This window comes from Hemitrygon akajei, chromosome 8, assembly GCF_048418815.1.
Source record: "Hemitrygon akajei chromosome 8, sHemAka1.3, whole genome shotgun sequence".
Taxonomy (NCBI): domain Eukaryota; kingdom Metazoa; phylum Chordata; class Chondrichthyes; order Myliobatiformes; family Dasyatidae; genus Hemitrygon; species Hemitrygon akajei.
In genome coordinates, this window is record NC_133131.1 from 50,145,640 (window position 1) to 50,171,757 (window position 26,118).

A 26,118-nucleotide genomic window follows, 5' to 3' on the forward strand; every position below is an offset into this window, starting at 1 on the left:
TCCAACATCTGCATTTTCTTATGTTTACTAACCATAGGAGCTGACCACACCAACATAACAATTTATTTGGGGAAAGGTTGTCTCAAACAATTACAAAGGGATTACAATAAATGTGAGTACTTCCACATCCATGTTTAGAATAAGATCTATAGCAAAATGTTCAAAGATTTCTACACTAGCGTTAAGGGTCATATATGCATTAAACAAATTGATTGCAAGTCTACTTCAAGCAGGTAGACTTTGTACAGAAGCTAGGTAGTGGAAACGAGGGTCCACAAAATGCTCAAGGAAAATGGAGAGGCCAAGCCTAGACTTCTTGAGTTTTAACAAGGGATTTTTGATTGAAATGACACCAGTTTCTTGTCCCAATTGTTGGCCGATCCGTTCTCAATTTTTTGCTTTTCTATTACCTTTCAGACTTCTGTGTTTTATGTGTCGCTGAGCACATACAGGCAACCTATGCGTTAGGTAAGGGGTGGTGTTGGGAGTATAGAATCCGCATCGCGATTTTTCATAACGCGAAGCAGCCTCTACTGCACGTGGATAAGAATATAAATTGAAATAAGTAATTTTGTGTTTGTGATTTACCCACATAAACTCAGTGAAAACGAATTTTATTCCATATTTCACATTTCCGAGAGGTGCGTTTGAATTCAGTCAGGGCGAATTTCCGTAACTCGAATAGCCATAACGCGATGGGCAATATCCTGTACCAGAACAGGCATAAACAGTGGGATTAAGCGAGTCAATCTCCACTAATTTATTCCCTTTGGCCTGGGCTAGTTCATCCTTTGGGTAACATCAATCAACGTTCTCCAATTCTGAAAGCGTACAACGTAGTTGTAGTGAATAAATCATTTCATGAGCTCGCTCAACCACAGCGTTTCATATTAAAGACACAGTAAGATTTCCAGCTGTATGCTGTACTTATAGTAGTAAGGCAGCATATTACCAAACTAGTATTCTCCAATAACTATCAACCGCAACCATCTCATATTTCAACATTTGAACGACTCGACAATTAATTTAGGAAACAAATTGCGCTACCAATCTGCAGAGCGCTGTGCATTTCCTACCAAATTTGGGGAGGGGGAGGAGAACAACCCCACAGCAGCTCGGCTCAACCACACTTGACACGGGCTCTCCGGGCCAGGATGTCCGCGTGACCGTGACAACACAAAATTGAGCCAATCCGAACCCGAGATCCCGGCGCCGGCACAAGCGTCACCAATCCGGAGCGGAGGAAAGGTGGGAGGGCGGGCCGAGCGGCCCATCACGCTTTTGCGCCTCCCCGAGCCGGGCCAGCAGCTGCGAACGCTGCGCCTGCGCGGAGCGGTCTGAGGAGACGATTAAAGTTGAGGCGAGAGCGGCGGGCGGGAGCTGGTGCGCCGATCGCAGGGGGATCGCCTTTGTGCACTTCACGGCCCGCTAAACATGACAGAGCCGCAGTCGGCCCTCTTACTCCGCAGACAACTGGCAGGTAGAGGTCGGCGGGCGCCCGTTCATCCTTTCTCTCCGGCCCGGGGCGACGGTCGTTGCACAAACACCGGGCGGACGGCCGTCGCGCCAACTGCACCCCCCCTTCCCCCAACCCCGCCGCTCCTGCAGTCAAGGCCTGGATAGCATCGCCGTCCGTACCCGAGGACGCGGTGTTTTCCTCGCCGCCGGACCCACCCGCACCCCCCTCCCCTTTGTGCGCCCCTCCGATCCTCTCTTCCGCTGCCCGTCTTCCTCTCGGTCCTCCCCACCCCGTCACACATGGACCGGTTGGCCGCCCGCGCATGCGCCCGGCGCCCACGGTCTCAGGTAACAAGGCTGCGTCTCTATTGTTGGCAGCCGTGGGAAGTCTTTCTCCCTCTCCCAAAATGAATCGCACATGCATCAGTTTTTTGGGATTCAAGCTCGGTGGAAAGTTTTTATGCAGTCTCTTGGGAATAATATGTGAGAACAGATCTTTGTAAGATAAAGCTATAGTGGTAATGCAAAACAAAACTGCAGATGCCTGAAATCTGAAGTAAACAGAAAATGCTGGAAATATCCCTTCTCTTTCCTGATTTGCTTAGTGTTTCCAGTATTTTCTATTTTTTCCTTCCACTAGTCGCAGTGTGGCTTTTGGCAGAATATTTCTCAGGCGTTAGTGGAATTGGAAGGGATATCTCCATGGGGAGAATATGGAGGTGGGTAATAATAGAAGCGCCTTTAGTTTCTGCCCAGTCTGGCGACATTGATAACTTCTGTCCTTTAGCGCCTGACTAAACAAATGACTGTTTGCTCAAAGTTGTAAATGCGTGTGACAAGGCAACATTTTGCCTGTCATTGTACTGCATTCCTGAAGTGAGTTTGAAGTTAATAATAATCAAAAGAAGTGGAAGATTTATCAGGGATTGAATATAATTTCATAAAACATGATTGAAGTAGCAAATCATAATTAGTGTTAAAAGTACTTATTTTAGTTGCTTTCAAAAAAGATGCTCTGAATAACAGCAAAGTAAGAAGTATTGCTAATTTTAGATATGATATTATTTAAATACTAGACATTATTTTAAAATTTCACAAGTACTGTCTATGGTATGTGTTACCTTATTAAGAAAAGCAAGTGTGGAAATAGTGGAAGCTCAGTCCAAGAACAAAATGCACATACTGAGTGATTTGCTTGGTGTGGACAGATATAAAACCAACAATTGAAATCCTTGTTCCAAGTGTATTTTCATGAAGCAAAATTGAACTTTTAAGTAGCTTTGAGTCAACAAGAATTAGGTACAATGATCAAATTAGGACTGGGAAGAAGCAATATCTTTATTGGAAGGGTGAAGGACTTGTGGAGTTCTCTGCCATAAAAGGTGGAAGTGATAGGGAATACAGAAAGGAGATTGGGGATTGTTTTGATTAATGGAGTGGGCTTGAAGGGCCCATGGCCTTAATTCTACTTTTCTAAGAACATATGGGCCGGGATGTGTATAAAGAAGTGGTAATGGTGTAGTTTATTTTAATGTTACTAAGAACCTGGCTATCTAACCCCAGCCTAATGGAATCCAATTGTGATTTTTTTAAAAGCATTGTAGCTTGCTTTGTCTGTAAACGAGTTGAGTTTGTTTTGTGCCAGAACAAACATCAATTGTCTGCTCAGAACCAGAAATCAATGATTAGAATTGGGATGTGGTAGGCTATAGATACTTTTACTGGTCTTTATAATAGAGAAGGAAAGGGAAAATATCAGGGACAAATGGAAAATCAAAATAGACTTGAGAGTTTGATGGGTTAGATTTTTTTTGGGGCGGCTATCCCAGGTCATTAGAAGTCGGTGAGGGAATTTATGCACTAGTTGTGATCTTTCTAAACATTACAATTTCACATTATCACCTGAATTTAAAATGGTGATGTTGTATTTAATGCTAAGGGGGAAAACCCAGAATTTGTAACCTTATTTTTCCTAACATATGTTGGGATAGTTCTCAAATGCTAAGGGTCAGGGAATTGTGTATTTGGGCACAAGCTGAGCAAGCAGTCAGTATGGGTTTGTAAAATGCAAGATGTGGTCAGAAGCAACTGTTTTTAATAATGTAGAGAGTGCATAGAACAGTACAGCACTGGATGAGCCATTCAGCCCATGATGTGCTGATCTTGATACCAATTTGTAGTAAATATCCTCTTCCTGCATATCATCTGCATTATTATTTCCTTGCTAAAAGCCTCAAACTTCATCAATCTGTCCACTTCCACCTCTACTACTGGTAATCATTTCCAGGCACCTGTCATTTGCCGCATTTTTTTTTAAAAAAACTTGATCCTCACATTGTCTTTAACCCCCCCCCACACACACACACACACACAAAACCTTAAAAGCATGTCTGCTGGTGGTATTTGATATTTTTACCCTGGGGAAAATATTCTAACTGCCCACTTTCTTTGCCCCTTATCATACTTGTTAAAAAAAACCTCTTGTAGGGTTTTCCCCTTAGCTGATGCTGTCTAGTCCAGGCAGCATCCTGGTAAACTTCTCCAGCAATCTTTCCATAGTCTTCACATCCTTGCTGTAATAGGGAGATCAGAACTGCACACGTGACTTCCTTACTCTTGTACTCGGCACTCACTGGAATGGAAAGCATGCCATATTCTTTATCACTTTATTCACTTATGCAGCCACTTTCAGTGAATTGTACAGTCCATCTGGTATTTGTCACCCCATATCTGTCCATAAACCAGCATCTGCCCATGTCCAGCAGCCACTTCATTTGCATCTTTCAATGTTATGTTTCAATGATCTTACTTCTGTAAGATTTGCATTCCATATAGGATAGAAAACTTTTTGGCTTACTTTGTGGGCAGCATTCTAATTGCCTTGAATTATGAATTGAAATATCAAATGTAGGTATTTTTTTTAAGGTGCATGATAGGGAAATTTCATAGTTATTCTCATTATCAGTAACCCAAAATTTATAAGATAGACCCAAAAATATTCAGGAAGTAAATCTTTGTTGTTCAGTGTAATCACTGGCTAGAGTTGGATAAAAACTTTTGAGTGGATTCAGCATGGATAAAAAGTATATATCCAAGTTTGCAGTATAGAGATTTCACCCAGCTATTTCTATTGGGAACAGAATGGTGTGTGTGAAAGGGTGGGAAGTCGTGTATCTATGTTTATTAATAACACTTGCATTTGCATGGAAGTGAGCCACTGAAAACATTAAAAATAGGTGTTGGTCAATGGGCCTCGTATCCAGTCTGCAATCCAGTCCGACTAGAGACCTAGTCAGACCTCTATCCATGTCAATATCTAATCCTAGCTCCACATACTTTATCTAGTATTGGAAGACAATGTTAATGAATTGCATGTTTATACAAAATTGGCAAATGGAGTTTATTTGTGAGTATCCACTGGATGCAAGAAACATTATGAACTGTGACAATAGATTTGGTTTGAAAATACAGAAATTGAAGCTAGTAGGCTTATTTGGTAGACTGGCAATGGTGAATAAGAGCTCATGAAATGTTGACCATTATCTTAAGGACTACATCAAAAAGTACTGTGTGTCATGCTACAAATTGTTTTGGTTCAGCCCTCTCTGGGTTGTGCGTGCGTTAGAGGAACAGTTGAGATGGATTGACAGGGAGTGGTAAAGGTGTAGTAGTTGAGTGGGTGCAGTGCTGCTTCACCACAGTAGTGCTTGACTAAAATAATTGAGGCATCACGTCAGGATCAGCTTCATTCTCTTGGAAGACTGAGGAGTTTTAACACTGCTGGAAAATTCCTGTTGGGGCAATGGTGGGGACATGCAGAGTTCATTATAATAAACACAACAACCCTTTGGTCTGTTGGAGATAATATAAAAAAAATCTCATATAGAGGATAATTTGAAAAAGAAAACATTTCCCCTAAAGTCATTGTATGGAAGTTGATGTGGAATCATTTAATTGAAGAAGGCCTACTGTGTTCTCATGCATTTGTTATGTTCTGGGGTTGAATGTGAAACAATAATGTAGATGATCATCCATCATTACAAGGTGTTACTTTTAGATTTTTGGCAGGGGTTAGGAGAGGGGAACTTTGCTTATTATTTGGTTGCCTCTGCTGGATGTGTATGATGGTAAGTTACGACCAGTCAAATGTCCTGATTCAACTTGAGGCTGACTAGCCTGCTCAACTTTGAGGAATTGGGGCCTGGGGTATTGATATGATAATATATGGTAGGGCATGCTTAGGACCTATTTCCATTCCTTTGTTCAAAGCAGTCTATGATCATATCAGAAAAGATTGAATCAGGTTTATTATCACAGGCATGTGACGTGAAATTTGTTAACTTAGTAGCAGCAGTTCAATGCAATCATAATGTAGAAGAGAAAAAAAGTAAATTTATACAGTGTACATATTGATAAAAATTGTGCAAGAAACAGAAATACTATATATTTTTAAAGTGAGCAAGTGTATAAGGGTTCAATGTCCATTTAGGAATCGGATGGCAGAGGAGAAGAAGCTGTTCCTGAATCGCTGAGTGTGTCTCTTCAGGCTTCTGTACCTCCTACCTGATGGTAACGGTGAGAAAAGGGCATGCCCTGGGTGCTGGGGGTCCTTAATAATGGACGCTGCCTTTCTGAGACACTGCTCCTTGAAGGTGTCCTGGGTGCTTTGACCTTACTGAGTTTTAGTGGTTCAGAAAGCAAAGCTTTGTTAAATTGCATCTAATGATTTGTGATTTGTTTGAATCTGTTTTAAAATTGACACAATGAAACTGGGCCATTGAGATGTTTCCATTAATTTACAGCTTTTGGTGAAATCAAAGTAGATTTATTATCAAAGTACATACGTCACGATATGCTGCCCTGAGATTTAGTGGCATTCACAGTAAATAGAAAGAAACACAGAATAAAAACAAACACATGCCAGAGATGGGTAAACAACTAATGTGCAAGAGACAACACTGCAAACAAAGATAAGATAATTGATATTGTAAATTTAGTCCTATATTTTGACCCACATAGAACATGAATATAATTTCTAAATGGACATTGAACCCATGATCACTACCTTACTACTTTTGTCTTGCACTGATTTAACTATTTAATATACATGTATGTACTTCAGTTTTTTCCTATTTGTCATATTGCATTGTACTGCTGCTGCAAAGTTAACAAGTTTCACAACATATGCCAGTGATATTAAACCTGATTTACACCATTGTTTGAATTGATTGTGGTGGTGGGTACAAAACCACAATTTACATTGAATGTTCTGGATATCATTGGGCCATTGATTAAAGTTTGTTTTGCTGTGTCAGCTACATAATGTTCTGTTTCCACAATTGAAGAGCCTGCCAATATTTTGTCTAGGCTCAGATTGAAGGCCAGCCACATGGGTGTGTTATTAAAATGCAGTTGGAACTTGTTCAAAAAATTGATGCACACAATAGGAACAACAGTTTAAAATTTTACGGCAACTATGTGTATAACCATTATGGAAAACACTTAATACTTAATTCCACATGTACATCAAAAACAAAATACTTGGTTCACTGTAACTTAGTGTCAGGAATCCAGCACATTGAAAAATGTCCAGAATTCAGTTGTTTGTTTCTAAAGTGCTGTCACTGCAAACTGCTTTTAGTGCTGCTGTTTAAAAGGCTGTATTGTACACTTTACAAATTGATGGACTGGATTTCCTTGTTTTGCCCCCTTTCACTAAGGTATGAAGTATGAGTAAGTGGAACTATGACCAAATACTAGCTAAGGGTAAGCTGACTGAATCATTTGATCCTGTACATTTGCCTGATTATCACCAGGTTATAGACTTGGCTGGATGATTCTCTACCTTGTTTACTGTCTGTGTAACTGCCATCATTTCAAATTGGTTTACAGGAACTCCACCCTTTGGAGTAATTGAAGTTTATTTATTCACAAGTTTACAATTTTGTTTAGTTAATTTGTTAAAAGGCACAGGAGTAGGGCCAAAATACTTGGTCTTTGTATCAGGGATGGAGAAAAATTGACCAGGATTCTATCATTGTGTTGCAAGATAATAACTTCTGCTGGCTATGCATTCATGCTGAGAAGAGGCTAGATCTGAACTTGGAAGGCAATGAGAAAAGTTGGTGATTAAGTTACCCTAATTTGATAAAACACCTTAGTAACTTGGTTGTGTTGACAATGAAAGCTTGAGACCAAGCTTTTTAAGGATGAAGATTTTTAAAGTCTAGCCTGACCACCTCCAAGTCTGATGTGTTAGCATTGATAGTTCTGTTGTGGATTGTCTATATGACCTGTCACAGAATGAATTGATATGTTCAGCAGCTGTTAATTTGTGGTATAGTTTACTGCTTTGCATTAAGCTTCACAGTGCCTTGGCCATTTGAGATCTGGTAAAGTTTTAAGGTTGTGGTTGTGTCCCATTTAAATTTATATACCGTACATTTATAGGAAATTTCAATCTGCAAGTGTTTTTAAAGTAATTCTTAGTTTCTTGATGACTGCCTTTTCCTGTCTAAACTGTGCACAATGTTGCAGTTTCATACAAGAAGCTAAATTGGTCATAATGAAATTTGTTCTTTGTGCCCAGCATAACCCCAGGTATAGTTATAATCAGTCAGTGGGATAAACTGAAGTGCAGTGAAAGTTGTTTTTTTAAAAAAAATCATCAATTTGTGCACAGCAAACTCAATGACCTTTGGTAACTAATTTGTTTCCAAGGTATAGATTAAGGGGTAAATATTAGCCAGCTTCAGAGAATAATTACTTGATTTTAATATAGTGGATTCCAGTTAATTGGTACAAATTGGGACCAGTCCATTTAAGCAGCCCAATATGAGGAAGCCACAATTAGCTGAAGTTTCATGGAAATACCGTAGATTCTGGATTTTAAGCCGCTACTTTTTTCCCACATTTTGAACAGCTTTGAACTTTGCGGCCAATAATCCGAAGCGGCTAATGCATGATTTTTTTCATGCCGCCTCGTAAACATTTTGCCTCGTAACAGTAGACCAATAAAATTGATGAGTAGTTCACAGAGGTCCAATGAAATTGTACGATAAATCAAGCGCACTTTCACAATTAAATTATTGTAAATCAGTCATTTGTACTCACCCTCATCAACATGGAAAACACTCGAAGCATTGTGCTGCCTACTTAGTTTAAACTATATTTGTTTTCTGTACTACATCGCGGGATGCTATGACGTCACACCCGGTTTCGCGGTGTCTTGTGGGAAAATGCCGGTTTGCGATGAAACGGGACGGAGGGAGGGAGCGCATTACGCGAGCGGCTTTGGATCTGAGCGAACTCTGCTTTTAAGTTAAAGGTATCAATAACTTTTCTTGGTAGGCTGCAATATATATATTTTTTTACCAGTCGTTAGGAGATATTGGAATGTTGTTCAGTAAAGAAGTATACGCAACGTATATTTAAAAGTAGCCGCGTACGGGCACGGTTCGAAAAAAAGCATTTGCAATATGTATTTGTTTTTGTTACCATATGGATTTAATTAAAAGTTAAAAAAATCCTCACGTGTAATATCTTTCTGTGTAAATATCTCATATTACAACGTGGGACACCTGCGGCCGAAAATCCGGTGCGGCCTAAAATCCGATGCGGCCTTTACAATTAAAAAAATGATTTTATTTCTAAAATTAGAGCCAGCGGCTTTTAATCAGGTGCGCTCTGTAGTCCGGAATCTACGGTAGTTAAAAAGGTATTTGAAAAAAAGACAAACTACCATTTAACTGAGTGATACATTATTTATTTAAATGAAATACAGAACAAATTAGAGCACTATCAATATTACTACAGTACTATAAAACTATTAGTTTGTAATAGTTATAAATGGAGGAATTAATGAAGTGTATGCTGCGGAGTTATTTTGATTGGCAGACAGCAAGGGTAACCTTTTCTAGTTGGTGTCTTCAGCATCTCGGCCAGGGTCTGAAAATTTTAAGTTTAAAAAAAAAATCAAAATCACTGCTTTTTGAATTTGTCTGTTACCCAAATGGATAATGTAATAATACAAGCACACGCAGCTGATGCTGTTTTAAAAACTGTTTGTACTAAGCATGGTAGTACCTAACAGCCATACAAGTGCACAGATCTGGCGCTGTCTGGCAGCAGTCTCTTGTCCCAATTAAGCAGCAGTGTCCCAAATATATGAAGGGAATCTGTTATTTTCTTGATTAGTTTTTAAGTGTTGTCTCAACTAAGTGGCTGCTCTGATTAACTGGAATCTACTGTATTGCCTTTACATTTTGTTTGTATAAGATGGCCAAGATCTCATTCTAATGGCACAGTAGCATAGATACCATAACACTGTACAGCACCAGCGATCCTGATTCAATTCCCACTGCTGTGTGGGTTTCATTCAGGTGCTCTGGTTTCCTCCCACATTCCAAAGACACATGGGTTAGGGCAAGTTAAGGGCATGCTATGTTGTCATCACTTCCTTGGACTGTTGGTCGTTGATACAAATATGCATGTGACAAATAAAGGTAATCTTAAACCTTTAACGTGTTTGTTAAGTGGCACTGGGAGCCTTGTTAGATCATATTCTTCAATCTGAATTGGGGGCATGTGAATAAATGGGGGGGGAAATCATTTGACTTTACTGAAATTTGCAGATGTCTAGGATCACTAGATCAAAGTAAATTTAAGTACAGATGGTGCCTTGTAAAAGTTTTCAGTCCCCAACCCTTTGCTCACATAAATGAGTATAACCACGGGCAATTTTGATCAATTTAACTGATTATTTGTGGATCTTGTGCTCCGTTGTTCATAGAGCTGAAAAAATAGAAAATTGTAAAGCAGGAAAAACTAAAAATTCAAAAATGAAAATGTCAACAGTTGAAAGGTATTCATTCCCCTTTGCTCATCACTTAACTGAACCATCTTTAGCAGCAATTATAGCCAGTAGTCTTTTGGTTATATCTCTGTTAGCTTTGCACAACATGATGGAGCAAAATTTGTCCATTTCTCCTTGCAAAATTGCTCAAGCCATGGGGAGTAGAGTTGGACAGTAATCTTGGTCTTACTAGAGATGTTTGATCAGGTTAAAATCAGGACAGACTGGGCCTCTGAAGGACATCAATTATCTGCATTTGAAGCCGCTTCATGGTTGCTCTAGCAATGTGCTTTGGGTCTTTGTCATGCTGAAAGATAAACTTCATCCCCAGTTTAAGCTTCTGGCAGAGGCTAGATCTGTCCATTTGGCAGCATTCATATTCCCATTAAGCCTGACCAGGTTTCCAGTCCCGGCTGCTGAAAATCAACTCCATAGCATGATGCCTCCACCATACTTTACAGTAGGGATGGTGTCACCTGGCTGATGCACAGGAAATTTACACTGCTTGTACCACTTGATGTTGAGGCCAAAATTTTTCATCTGACTGCAAGACTTCCTTCCACATCTTTACAGTATTTTCTAAATAATGCTTTGCAAAGTCTTTATGGGAAAATGTTTTTAGCCAGGATTTCTTCCTGCATAAAAAGAGCATTTATGGAAAAGTGGCAAGGCCCTGGATTGTGGAGCTTTGAACTTCATCTCCAGTTGCAGCCACTGACTTCTGCAGCTCACTCAGTCTGACATCACAGTAGCCTCTTGTAAGTGAGCTTTTCCCCGACTCTGTTCAGAGGGACCTAGTCAGTATCTGTGTTTTCTCATTTTGTCCACTTATCCAAGATGGATGCACTGAGCTCCAAGGTATGTTCAGTGCTTTTGAGATGGTCTGGTACCCTTTCCCAGATTTGTGCTTCTCTATTATCATTTCCCTGAATTGCCTTGAATGCTCTCTTTTCATTTTGGTTTGGTCTGTTGAAAATCAACCGTATTGCTGGACCTTGGAGAGAGGGATGTTTATTATGAATTCATTGAAAACAGGTGATCCTCCAATTTTTGTGTGAACAAGTTGGGTTTGTTGGTAAAGTAATGCTCAGTATTGTACTTGAAGAAAGTTGGTGCAGTAATCATAAAAGGGATGAATTTTTTTTAGTTTCACAATTTTGGTTTTTAATTTTTAGTAAATTGACAGGATTTGGAATTTTTCTTGATTTGACATGGTGCTCAATAAGCTCAAAATCCTACTTAAATATTTTAAATTCAGAAAATGAGGTTGTCAAAATGTAAAAATAACTGGAGGCTGAATACTTTTTCAAGACACTGTGTATGTCAACATAATTCTAGAACATACAAAATAACACAATAGAATCAATGAAAGACTGTACCCAACAGGACGAACAAACAGCCAATGTGCAAAAGATGACAAACTGTACAAATACAAAAAGAAAAGTAATAAATAGCAATAAATATCGAGAACATGAGATGGTCCTTGAAAGTAAGTCCATGGGTTGTGAGTGTAATTCAGTTGGGCGAATGAAGTTATCCCCTCTAGTTCAGGAGCCTAATGGTTGAGGGGTAATAACTGTTCCTGAGGTGTGGGTCCTGGGGCTCCTGTAACTTCCTGATGGCAGCAATAAAGCATAGCCTGCGTTATTCTCGCTACTGATGGTCCTTGATGGATTCTGTTTTAATGCAACAGTGCTCAGTGTAGATGTGCATATCAGTCCTGTTTGCACTGCTTTAACTATGTACTAGAGTCTCTGAAATTTGAATTAAAAGGTATTCTGACCATGGCAACATTATTACCTGTTGATCTATTGCTGACAAAAGCCTTTATGGAATTTGGGTGTAGTAGTTGTCACTTTTTAAAGGTAGACAATTGGGATGCGTACTTGCAATTTAAAATTGTTTTCATTTATTGAACATTCTTCAACTATCCTTTTCAGGTGGTGTTCCAGGTTATTTTAATACAGTTTTGTGGTTTCCACCATTTGCAAACTCAGAATCCTGTGCCCTTCTGCACTGCAGTTCCTTTTACCGATGATAATTTTGAGGTCTCCTATATTAAAATTCCTCACTGTTTTAAATTTCAGAATATGACAGAACTTAAAGCAGCAAATATTGGGCTTATTCATTAAGCTTCATAGTTAAGCAAATTTATAAATCCCACAATGCCAATATATACTTGTGACAAACAATGCTGTCATTTTAAGCTTGGATCATATAAACATCATGAAAAGTGGCAATTGTTTCTTATCCAAATGGAGCAAGTTTCCAGATATTGATTTCATAACCCCTTCAGTTACTTATTCCAATAATCTATTCCTGTTTCGAATTTGCTTCCAGTATCTGCATCTGAAATCTCTTGAAAGGCAGTGGAATGTTCCTCTGCCTTTCAAAACATCATCCTCCATTGGCACCCAACAGTCCACTTAAAATTCTAGCTTGATTGTAGTGTGTGTTTTTAAAAAAAAATGTACTGCAGCAATATGGCAATGTTTATTCAATATTATCTCTAAATCTGTGATGCGAAAAGGTGGTAGGAGAATAAGAATACCTCAACCTTTAAGTTCCCCTCTGAGCTGTATCCAATGTTGACTCTTATGATGAGGAACGGCAACATATTTCAGAATCTAAATCTTGGAATTCTATCTGACAGCACCATAGAACACTTGGAGAATGATAGCAGGTGTTTAGTGGTTTCCCAGTACCCTTTCACAGAGTTAGTGGGATAATACACTGGCCTTGCTGGTGATACAAATGATGGTGGATAAGTTCCACGGGGGAAGTGAATAAATTTTGAAATGCATTGAACAATGCACAGAATGCTGGAGAAACTCAGCAGGTCAGGCAGCATCTATGGAAAAGGATAAATAGTTGACATTTTGAGCAGGTTAAGGGTCTCAGTCTAAAATGTTGACTGTTACTCTTTTCCATAGATGTTGAGTACTTCCAGCATTTTGTATTGCTTTAGATTTCCAGCATCTGCAGATTTTCTGTTTTTGAGATGCATTACACGTGTTTGGTGAATGTTGTTTGTTTATTTCAATGTGTATCCATGCTTTTTCTCCCTTCTGGAGCTGGATTATTTCAGTTATGCAAATTTATTGCAAAGCAGACATTTCTGTTCAGTTTACATAATCCTTGGTAGTCATGCACTGCTGGTGTCACCAACCCCTTTTGTAATTCGACTTGTATGTTCTCCTGTTAACATTACCTTGATTTGTCTGCTTATTTTTTTTGTACTATGTATAGATTTCAGAACTTATTCAAAGTAACCTTGCAGCAAAGACCTAATTTGTTAGAGTTCCACTCAGTGAGATATTCGTGCCATTTAATAGGTGACAAAATGATTATGAACTATACAGATGCTATGCTCTTTCAGTTTATTTTAACCACACAATAATATTAAATGGTGTAAATCATGATAATTCCAATATTACTGAGTATTTTAAATGCACATGCTTTTCTCCTGTAGTGCTTTCTGTGACATTTTCAAAATGTCCTGTTATCAGAAGCACTTTTGAAGTGTGTGCACTTTTCTGATGTGCGAATAAGCATAAATATCTATATAGAAATATTATGACCACAATGATTGAAAGGTGAATCTAGCTTTTAAGTTTACAAATTTTAAAACGGGCGAATCTAATGCCCAAACCTTCGGTTGCAGTGTGACAGGATCTTAAAGAATAATTGTTAATTTTTTTCTTAAATACCTTTTTTTATAAACAGTTGCTATAATCTCTTTGAGGATTTACTGGTCTAATATTTAACTCTGGCAACACCAGTGGAGTTGACTTTTGCTTTCTACATCTTCAGGCAATTAAGGATGGACTATTTTTTTGGAGAAAATCTGTAATATTGGCATCCATTGTAGCTGCAATTAATCTCTTGCATTTATTTGCCTGCTAACTTATTTTGTGGTAGTGTATCAAAGGTTCTGGTCATTTGGTACAAGAGAAGTGTATTTTTAAGAATTGGATTGAAAGAGGTCTTTTAAACATTGTCAAGCGTTTGGATGAAGGCTAATCCAACTTGCCCAGAACTGTTATAGCATTAGTCGATTTTTGTGGATTATTGAATGATTGTAATAATGCGAGCTTTTAATTTGCTCCTCACTGTTGTGGGCTGCATCAAGGGTGGTGATGAATCAGCTTGCAGGAGGAAGATAGAAAATTTGGCTGAATGGTGTAACACAACAGCCTCTCACTCAGTGTCCATTAAGACCAAGGAACTGATTGTAGACCAGGAGAGGGAAACCAGAGGTTCACGAGCCAGTAATCATTGGAGGATTAGAGGCAGAGAGGGTCAGTTTCTTTAAATTCCTAGATGTCCTTATTTCAGAGGACCTGTGTGGACCCATCATACAATTATTATTGTGAAGAAAGCAAAACAGCACCTCTACTTCCTTGGGAGTCTGCGAAAGTTCAACATGTCGTCAAAAACCTTGGCAAACTTCTATAGTTGGTGGAAAGTGTACTAACTGGCTACTTTAAGGCCTGGTATGCATTTGAGTGAAAAATACAACTAAAGGTAGTGGATTTGGCCCAGTACATCACAGGTAAAACCCTCCCAACTATTGAGCACATCCACATGAAACATTGGTGTAAAAAAATCAGCATCCATCAAAGATCCTCACCATCCAGGCCATGCTCTTTTCTTGCAGCTGATATCAGGTAGAGGTGCCTTAGGACTCAGACCACCAACGTTCAAGAACAGTTCCTACCACTCTAACCATCAGGATGATGAACAAAAGGGGATAACGACACTCATTTAAGGACTCTGTTAGATTATTATTTCATGCTTGTTATTTATTGCTATTTATTTGCATGTTCAGTTTGTTAACAGTTCCTGATTACAGTTTAGTTACTGTTCTATAGGTTTGCTAAGTATGCCTGCAGAAAGAATCTCAGTTGTATGTGGTGACTTGTATGTACTCTGATAATTTTACTTTGAACTTTGTTCTATTTAAAACTAAATTTTCCAGGCAATTTGGAGTTTTAAGGGAACATGAGGAAACAGTACCAGGTGAGTTTTAAAACGAGTGCAGGAATCAGAATCAGATTTAATATCACTAGCATGTGTTGTGAAATTTGTTTCTTTATGGCAGCAGTACAACGAAATAAATGATAAATGGAGAAAATCTGAGTTAGCTTAAGTACCGTAGATTCCGGACTACAGAGCGCACCTGATTAAAAGCCGCTGGCTCTAATTTTAGTAATAAAATCAATTTTTTAATTGTAAAGGCCGCACCGGATTTTCGGCCGCAGGTGTCCCACGTTGTAATATGAGATATTTACACAGAAAGATATTACACGTGAGGATTTTTTTAACTTTTAATTAAATCCATATGGTAACAAAAACAAATACATATTGCAAATGCTTTTTTTCGAACCGTGCCCGTACGCGGCTACTTTTAAATATACGTTGCGTATACTTCTTTACTGAACAACATTCCAATATCTCCTAACGACTGGTAAAAAAATATATATATTGCAGCCTACCAGGAAAAGTTATTGATCACCTTTAACTTAAAAGCAGAGTTCGCTCAGATCCAAAGCCGCTCGCGTAATGCGCTCCCCCCCTCCTTTCCGTTTATCGCAAACCGGCATTTTCCCACAAGACACCGCGAAACCGGGTGTGACGTCATAGCATCCCGCGATGTAGTACAGAAAACAAATATAGTTTAAACTAAGTAGGCAGCACAATGCTTCGAGTGTTTTCCATGTTGATGAGGGTGAGTACAAATGACTGATTTACAATAATTTAATTGTGAAAGTGCGCTTGATTTATCGTACAATTTCATTGGATCTCTGTGAACTACTCATCAATTTTATTGGTCTACTGTTATGAGGCAAAATGTTTACGAGGCGGCATGAAAAAAATCATGTATTAGCCGCTTCGGATTATTGGCCGCAAAGTTCAAAGCTGTTCAAAATGTGGGAAAAAAGTAGCGGCTTAAAATCCGGAATCTACGGTATATATGTCTATCAAATTGTTAAGTTAAATTAAGTAGTGCAAAATAACAAAAAAAGTGAGATGGTGTACATGGCTTTAATGTCCATTTAGAAATCAGATGGCAGAGGGGAAGAAACTGTTCCTGAATTGGTGAGTGTGTGCCTTCAGGCTTCTGTACCCCCATACCAGATGGTAATGCAGCCAGTCAGAATGCTCTCCATGGTACACTTGTAGAAAGTTGAGTGTTTTTATTGACAAACTAAATCTCCAACTCCTAATGAAATGTAGCTGCTGCCTTGCCTTCTTTATAGCTACATCGATATGTTGCAACCAGGTTGGGTCCTAGGTGATATTGACAACCAGGAACTTGAAATTGGTAACTTTCCACTTCTGACCCCTCTGAGGATTGGTTTGTGTTGCCTTGTCTTCCCTTTCCTGAAGTCCACAATCGGCTGTTTGGTTTTACTGACATTTAGTGCAATGTTGTTGCTGTGACACCACTCACTAGGGCATTGGTTTGAAGGAGCACAGGAATTACTTGCCTGTGAAGCAGATGCCAAAGTATTCGGTTTGATAAATGGTCAGATAGCATGATTTTTTTTTAAAAAACAAGCTTTATGCACAATAAAATGTATAAAATAATAGAGCAAAAGTTTTGCATTCATGGACAATGTATTCAGTGGTAACTTTTTTTAAAAAAATCATTGTCCCTCACTAGGCTCTCTAGGGTGATGCAGCATTTCAGTTTCAGGGGCTTTCCAACATGACTCAGCTCTTCCATGTGCAGTATCAGAAGGATCCGAGATTTAATTCTTCCTGACACTCTTAGCATTGGTTTCACCAAGCTTCAGTGCTTCCCTTGGCAAGTACTCGTTCAGTCTGGAATGTCAGTTGGCAGCGTTCCTTTACAGACATCTTGCTGTGCTGGAAGATCGAGTGCTGAGCAGATAGCTCATCCAGTTTTACTGCCATTAACTCCTCACTCTATTTGGAGTTGGTCACCTATCTGTGGTTCTTGCTGTGACCGTATTGGGAGCAGTTGTTCATAATCTGGTAGTTGTGGTTTTGGTCCTCAAGCTTTTGTTTTTAAACCATTGCTTTGTTCGTAATTCCAGTAGTTGCACTCTTGTGCAGACTTTCTGTAGACCATTGTTTCGTTTTCAAACTGGCACCACAGCTGCTGAATGGTCGGGGCAAGTTAAACTTAAATAAGCAGTTGTTGGTAGGTGGGTGGTGGGTGAGATTTCATAGCTGACACAGAATCCAGTAAGTTGGGGCATGTGTTATTTTTTAAAGTGCAGTAATGTTGCTTGTTATATTTGAAACGATTCAAAGCCAATTTTAATAGTTGGTGGGAGAAAATCATTGGTTTTAATTTGCTGTAAAATTGCAGATCACTTTGTTCTAATACATGCATTATTTTATGTTTTCCACAAAACAAGTTATTGCAGAGAAACGTATTGGTTCATCAGTGAGTAGCTGGGAACAGCCAACTGCAGTTAATTATAGGAAATGATGAAATTCTGTATGTAGTACCTCTAGCTTTAGTTGTTTTAAATAACACTTTTTTTTGTATTTTTGGATCTTCCATAAGCTATCTATGATACTTTAGATTATATACCAAACTGAAAATTATTCAAAGTTCAAAACAAATCTTTTAACATTGGGCAAAATCCAAGGAAGTACATATGATGGTATGTATTTGGGTAAATGGGTGTTATCAATAGGGATTACAACACCCATATTTTGTCACAGCACAGAACAACTAAATAGATGCAGTTTTTGGGCAAATGTGCACTAGACATGAAGCCACCCTTGTAGTGTCTGTTTAGATTTTATTGTGCCACATTAAATAATTTTGCATTAACACCATCTTTACAGGATTGCTATTGGTTATCATGGTAGAATAAAATGAATAATTATCACAAACAATGTTTTGAATACTTTGCAGGTCAGGTAGCATCTGTGGAGGGAGTTGGAGTAGTTCTTTTGGATTCATTGGATTTCCAGTGTAAAGGATTATCTATAGCAGTTTGCTTCAAGATTAGATTACACTGAACGGAAAGTGGATATGGTTGACATAGAAATCTGGTGTTTGTTAACTTGGAACTTCGAGTCAGAAAGATTGGTTGTCATCCACATCGTTGTTTCTCAGTAGTTTGGTATCATGGTACAGTATTTGAAAATCTAAAATTGCAGAAGTGGATCTGAAGTAGAAGTGAATCAGCAAAAGTTTTTGGTTAGGTAGCATCTAGGATATGAGGAAGTTAGTGTTTCAGGTTGAAAATTTGATTCAGGTTTTCTGACATGAATATTCAACTCTGCCTCTGCACAGCTGTTGCCTGACCTGCTTAGTGTTTCCAGTGTTTTCTAATTTCTTCCCTTGTCACAGTGACCCATGTTTTTTTATACTGTCCCTTATCATTTTACTCAACTGCTTGCACTGGACCACCCCAAGACTGATTATACGTGGAAGTTTATCTTCTCATAACCAAAATATTTTTGCTCCATTTAATTTTGTATTAAAATTGAGTTGTTTTTCTTGTCTATACCCCTGAAACTTGGGCTTGGCAATAAATTTAATTGCAATAGTGAGCATTGCAGCTTTCTATTTATTAAAAAAAGTTAGTTTGTCCGGAGACTTATCGGCTCATCAGGCCGGTGCTTATGCCGGTTTCCATGGCATGAAGCGACTGAGAGTACCTTCAGTGTGCTTTGTCACATTCTCAAAGAATTGAATCAGGCTCATGAGCAAAGACCTTCACTTCAAAGCCATGTTGGCTATCCATAATCAGACTATGCTTCTCCAAAAGCTTAAATCCTGTCTCGAAGAATCCTTGCCAATAGTTTGCCCACTATTGAAGACTCCATATCTATAGTTCCCACAGTTATCCCGATTGCCTTTCCTGAACAAAGGAATAATATTTACTGTCCTCCAATCATCTGGTATTATTCCTGTGGCCAGTGAGGATGCACAAATTATCACCAAAGGCCCAGTTTCCTGCAGTAATTTGGGATATGTCCCAAATGGCTTATCTAAATGTTTTTCAGAAGTTCCAGCACATCATCTAACATTGACATGTTCAGCATATCAGCCTGTTTTATGCTGTCCGCAAGTGTCTAGGTCCCTTAAGCAATGTACTCACTAAGGACTTCCTCTACCTCCTCTGATCCCAGACATGTTTCTTCTACAATTCCAGATTGGCTCTCCCCTCAATGTAGCTATCTCCCTATTTTTCACATGCATGTGGAACACCTTGGAGTTTTCCTTAATCCTACTTGCCAAGGCCTTCTCATGCCCCCTTCTAACTGTTCTAAGTCCATTGTTCAGTTCTTCCCTGGCTCCATTGTAGTCCTTTGCAGCCCTGTCTGATCCTTGCTTCCTAAGCTTTGAGCTTCTTCCTTCCTTTTGACTGGATATTGCACATTTCCTATTGATGATGGTTCCTTCACACTGCCATTCTTTTCCTGCCTAAATGGGACAAACCTATCCAGAACCCCATGTAAGTGCTTCCTGTACCTCCACATTTCTGTTGGCCATTTCCCTGAGTAAATCCCTTCCCAGTTTATGCTTCTAAGTTCCTTAATAGTATCAATCTACCCTTCCCTGATCCTCTAATAGTTTGACTGCAAGGATAATTTAAGTTCTATAGTTGTATTCATTTCCTCAAATGTACAAGATTATTTCCAATAAATAATAAAGTAATATAGGAAATGTTAGATTAGGCTCAGTCATCTTGATCAAATGCCTTTCTTCCATTAAGATCAGAATTGATTATTTTTTTTGCTGACCGCATAATGTTCACTTCCTTTCTTTCTTTTTTCTTTTTAAATCTTTTTATTAATTTTAAGAAAAACATAAATGAAATATGAATACAAAGCGTTTGAGAGTACATAATTAATAGTTTAAATAGACAATCAGATATATAATAATCAATATACAAGGCCTCCCAAACTCATAGTATTTATGTAAAAGAAATCGAAAAAGAGAAAAAAAACCCCAAAAAAGAAAAAAAACTAACCAACATGGGCCATTGCATAATGTTAAGTACATACAGTAGTGCCAATAACTCCGAACCTCCATCCAAATAATTAAGGATAATAAAAGTAAGGTTTAGGATCTGACCATTTAACTCATATGAAAATGTTGAATAAATGGTCTCCAAGTTTCTTCAAATTTAACTGAAGAATCAAAAACCATGCTTCTAATTTTTTCTAAACTCAAACAAGAGATAGTTTGAGAAAACCACTGAAATACAGTTGGAGGGTTAATTTCTTTCCAATTCAGTAAAATAGATCTTCTAGCCATTAATGTAACAAATGCAATCATTCGTTGAGATGAAGCGGATAGACGATTATTATCTATCATTGGTAAACCGAAAATTGCAGTAAAAGGATGCGGTTGGAAATTGATATTTAAAACTCTTGAAATAATATTAAAAATATCTTTCCAATAATTTTGTAAACAAGGACAAGACCAGAACATATGAGTCAATGAAGCAACATCAGAATGACATCTGTCACAGGTTGAATTAACATGAGAATAAAATCGAGCAAGTTTATCTTTAGACATGTGAGCTCTATGTACAACCTTAAATTGTATTAGGGCATGTTTAGCACAAATAGAGGACGAATTTACCAATGATAAAAAATTTTCCCATTGCTCAGTGGATGTAGGACAATGCAGTTCTTCTTGCCATTCCTTCTTAATTTTTTCTGATACATCTGGCTGTACACTCATAATCATATTATAAATGATAGCTACTAAACCTTTTTGACAAGGATTGAGGGCTAAAATTCTTTCTCTAATGTCCAATGGACATTCTTTCGAAAAAGACTTTAATTCATTATACAAGAAATTTCTGACTTGCAAATCTTTTTTAAAAAAAATGGGTTTTAGGTAAATTATATTTATTAGATAGCTGTTCAAAGGACCGTTCACTTCCAATCACAACTCTTCAACTGAGTAGTTTAGGTATCTAATAAAGTAGCCTCTAAGTTTGTTCACGGTGTTCTGCTGCTGTAGCCGATAAACTTCAAGGTTTGATGGGTTGTATGTTCAAAGATGCTCTTCTGCAGATCATTGTAACAGGGTTATTTGATTTCCTGTTGCCTTCCTGTTAGCTTGAACCAGCTTAGCTATTCTCCTCTGACCTCTCTCATTAAGGCATTTTTGCCCACAGAACTGCCACTCGATGTTTCATTATTGCACCATTCTCTATAAACTCAAGAGACTGTGCATGGAAATTTCAGAAAATCAGCAGTTTGAGATACTCGAGCCACCCCTTCTGGCACCAACAATTTGTACATCCAGTTGCTGCCACATAATTGGTGATTAGATATTTGCATTGTGAGCAGCTGTACAAATGTACTTAATAAAGTGACCACTGTGTATGTCATACTTTCAGGCAGTGAATGGGGGGGAGAGGAGCAAAGCTGCCGACCAGAAACAAAGTACTAGAAATGCTCAGCAGGTCAAGCAGCAACTGTAGTTTAAAAACAATTTTCTGGGTCTGTGACCCTTCGAAGTTTGATGTTTTCAGATATAAAATATTTCTTTACGTGCTGTCTGACTGGGATTTTTCCAGCATTTTCTATGCTGTATGCAGGCAATGCTGGTATTTAGTATTCACCACAAATCCACAGATGGGTTCTGGCCCAAAATGTCGACAGTTTATTTCCCTCCGTAGATGAGATGCTGCCTGAAATGCTGAGCTTACCAAAAATGCCATCTTGGGTAATTCTTTTCAAAGGTGATCAGTAGCTAGCTTTCATAAACTATTTACCCTCCGCAAGCTCCCCACCATCAGTATGCTTTGGGTGGGGGGCATCACTGCATGACAAGCCTCATAGAATTTTCCAGTGATTATTATGACCCTGACATGTACAACACAAGTCAAGGGCACGTTTGTCTTTTTGCCTGATCAGTCTAGATCTTTTAATTAAAAAAAATACTTGTATAGTGTTTCAGTGATCACAACAGAATATTTACTTCCACACGGAGCAGTTGAATTTTGGTATGCTACTGCTATCACCCACCACTTTTCTCCCCACCATTGTGTTCTCTCTTGGATAATCTTGCAGATAATTTAAGGTACCTAGCCAAGGGCTAATTGTTTGCTCTTGATCTGGAATCCAGTAATTTCTGGGTAGCTACCCCATTATTTTTTTTTAAATTTCCAAATTAAAGGGGGACCCACTAACACAAATGCTGTACAAACAAGGCACCTGGACTAGATGGGAGCATGCGGAACCTCAAGTTCACCTGGACAGAGCTCTGGAGAGCCGAACCATTGCGCATCAAGTTTCTCATCCAATCAGTCTATAACGTTCTCCCAAGCCCGGCCAACCTGCAGCTGGGGCATGGCAATCACTCCAGCATGCCAATTGTGCCAGAAGAGGGGCACTTTAGAGCATATCCTCAGTTGCTGCCCGAAGGCGTTGGGGGGAAGGGCGATACTGCTGGTGCCATGACCAAGTCCTAAGGTCTATGGCTGACGCAATCAGCACAGCAGTTCAAGACCGCAAAAATCAGCATGTCTCCAAACAGTCCATCACCTTTATTAGAGCGGGGGAGAAGGCTCAACATCGGCCTAGCTCCTCGGGAGGGCTTCTTGCCAACGCACAAGACTGGCAGCTCAAGTTCCCAGAGATCAATCGCAGCTACTCCGCTCTGCCCGGACATGGTGTTAATATTGGAGTCTACAAAGCAAGTGGTGCTCCTGGAACTTGCTGTCCCCTGGGAAGACTGGATTGAAGAGGCCAGCCAGTGCAAGAGGGTTAAATAAACAGATCTTGTTGCAGAATGCTGGAAAGCTCACTGTAAGCCAGTTGGTGCTGGGGCTTTGCTGGCCATTCATTACAGCGGACTCTTAAACTCCTTGGAGTAAAAGGATTGCAGTGCAGAAGAGCCACCAAGAACATTCTGGAGGCTGCTGAAAAGGCCTCGCGGTGACTGTGGATCCAGAGGGGGGATCCATGGATTTGTGCACCACTTGGACACAAATCGAGGGCTGATCACCTGGGCAAGAGTGTCTGAAGATTAAAGACCTGAAACCTCCTACAACCCCGGGTTCATCACTGAAGATGTGTCCAAGTAGCACGAGAAGGTATATCGTACAACTGAAGGAACTCAGCAGGCCAAGCAATGTCTATGGAAAAGTATACAGTTGATGTTTCAGGTGGAGACCCTTTGGCAGGACACTTAGAGTCTCGGCCTGAAACGGTGACTGTACTCTTCTATAGATGCTGCCTAGCCTGCTGAGTTCCTCCAGCATTTTGCGTTGCTTGGATTTCCAGCGTCTGTAGATTTTCTCTTATTTGTGGTGGGGTACCCACTGTGTTAGGAATCTGACGTGAACCTTTACTGTTAACTGCAGCAGCGAAATAGTGATCTCATTCTCTGAAGTGAACCGCAGGCTGTATGCAGAGGCTGGTAAGGGGAAAGTGGCATTTCCTGCTTCTCGCTAGGATGTTCTCCAGTGAAAGTCATGTGGAGCTTAGAAGTTTAGGTTTAGAGAAAGGAAAATGGGGGGGGGGGGGGGTAGAAGGAAGGTATTGACATCAAGTGAATAAATAGTCCAGATCTGGGGCCAGCAGTGAAGTGACCATGTAGTGCTCAAATTTAGCAATCTTCAGCCTGGTTTTCTCTTTGCCAACTATTGGGCAATAACTCAGATTTCTGGCAATCAGCAAATGATTTCAACAAGCTGAGTATGTTAGTGTATTAAAATTATCTTGGACAGCGAAGCAAGAAGTACAATTTTTTTCAGTTTAAACATTTTTCTAGAGCATGGGAAAGTTTGAAACCAATGCATTGGAAAAATTATAAACAATATTTTAAAAAAATTGAAGGGAATGAACATTCTATAAAAACTTAAGGGGTTAGTGATTGTGTTTTGCACAAAATTTTAAAAATTACTGTACAATGAAGAGTAACACATTTTAGTGAGTACAGCACAGATACCCAAATGTCCTCCAGTTTATTTCCAAAGGTCACGTTGGATAAGATCCCAAAGCAACTTATCCTGTCAAGGAATTTGAAATGACAGATAGCAGTTTTCTGTTTAACTGTGTATGCCATCTACTTTCAGTTTTGTCCATTGTAATGGTGCACATAAATTGCTACACTAAAAACTCCTGAATGGAAAATGTGGGTTAATTTGCAGTACAATGATGCAAAAACTACCTAAACTAACAAATGATGTGTAAAATTATCAATTAGGTGATCTTGAGCTCTTGGGTTGAGAATGAGTTCAGGCCAATAGGCTTCAGTTCAGAAGGGTCTATGCAGTGTTGTTGTTATTCATGATTCATGTGATCCTATACACAAGTGTAAAGGAGAATGAAGTAATTGTTACTCCAGATCTGAGGTAGCATAAAGAACCCACAAAACGTTAAGTAGGCAACAATAAAAATACCGCAATACTGAAGATGGCTTGTGTACACTAATTGTATGTCCATAAAGTGTCACCAAGCTGTACATAAGGTGACTGACAGGCAAAGTGGGTGGAGGTGTTGTTCAGCCTTGCTTCTTGAGGAAAGTAACCTTTTGAGTTTAGTCCTGGCATAGATGCTATGTAGCTTCCTCCATGATGCGAATAGGACAAATAGTCCATGAGCAGGGTGGGTGGGTTCCATGATATTACTTGTGATTTTTCCAGTACTTTTTTATAGGTCCTTGATGTCTGCTCTTTTGTCATTGCATGTGCTGCAAATGTACAGTTTTCAAGCTACCTAAAGTTCGATTTGTGCAGAGTTTAAAGAAATGTGAGTCATCTGACAGGTTTACCGTAGATTCCGGACTACAGAGCACACCTGATTAAAAGCCGCTGGCTCTAATTTTAGAAATAAAATCAATTTTTTACTTGTACAGGCCGCACCAGATTTTAGGCCGCAGGTGTCCCACGTTGTAATATGAGATATTTACACAGAAAGATATTACACGTGAGGATTTTTTAACTTTTAATTAAATCCATATGGTAACATAAACAAATACATATTGCAAATGCTTTTTTTCGAACCGTGCCTGTAACGCGGCTACTTTTAAATATACGTTGCGTATACTTCTTTACTGAACAACATTCCAATATCTCCTAACGACTGGTAAAAAAATATATATACTGCAGCCTACCAGGAAAAGTTATTGATCGCCTTTAACTTAAAAGCAGCGTTTTCGCTCCGCCGCTCGACCCCCGCCTTCCCGTTTATCGCAAACCGGCGTTTTCCCACAAGACGCGGCGAAACCGGGTGTGACGTCATAGCATCCCGCGATGTAGTACAGAAAACAAATATAGTTAAAACAGTTCTAACTTTAACTAGAAAATGAATTACTAAGCGAAAATATTATAAACTAAATAACTGCCATAAAGGCAGCACAATGCTTTTCTTCGAGTGTTTTCCATGTTGATGAGGGTGAGTACAAATGACTGATTTACAATAATTTAATTGTGAAAGTGCGCTTGATTTATCGTACAATTTCATTGGACCTCTGTGAACTACTCATCAATTTTATTGGTCTACTGTTACGAGGCAAAATGTTTTCGGCGGCATGAAAAAAAATAATGTATTAGCCGCTTCGTATTAAAGGCCGCAGAGTTCAAAGCTGTTCAAAATGTGGGAAAAAAGTAGCGGCTTAAAATCCGGAATCTACGGTAGTTATTTCAGTAATTTTAGACAATTCCTTATTTACTACTTTGAAGTACAGATTAAAATGTACAGGTCCTGAAATACAGAAATCTAATTGGATATAGCTAATTGAACATTTAGTGTTCATGATTTGCAGAAGCTTCCTGATTTCTTTGCAATTTCTGTATGTAGTTACTCAAGTCATGAGTCACATGTTCACTGGGCCA

At 39.0% G+C, this 26,118-nt stretch overlaps 1 protein-coding gene and 1 long non-coding RNA gene across 3 annotated transcripts in view; one reads left to right on the top strand and one right to left on the bottom strand.

The window, feature by feature from the left end:
• LOC140731884 (uncharacterized) overlaps window positions 1-1,168 on the bottom strand; it is an 80,185-nt gene extending 79,017 nt beyond the window's left edge. For both annotated transcript variants that reach the window (XR_012099930.1, XR_012099931.1), the window contains exon 1: window positions 1,077-1,168. This is a non-coding gene — a long non-coding RNA (uncharacterized lncRNA). The remainder of the gene's footprint in view (window positions 1-1,076) is intronic.
• A 139-nt stretch (window positions 1,169-1,307) lies between these two features.
• The window catches only part of ube2g1a (ubiquitin-conjugating enzyme E2G 1a (UBC7 homolog, yeast)), a 57,293-nt gene continuing 32,482 nt past the window's right edge, over window positions 1,308-26,118 (top strand). The window contains exon 1 of the mRNA XM_073053826.1: window positions 1,308-1,480. Within this exon, the coding sequence (XP_072909927.1) occupies window positions 1,435-1,480 (46 nt within the window). The 5' untranslated portion in view covers window positions 1,308-1,434. The remainder of the gene's footprint in view (window positions 1,481-26,118) is intronic.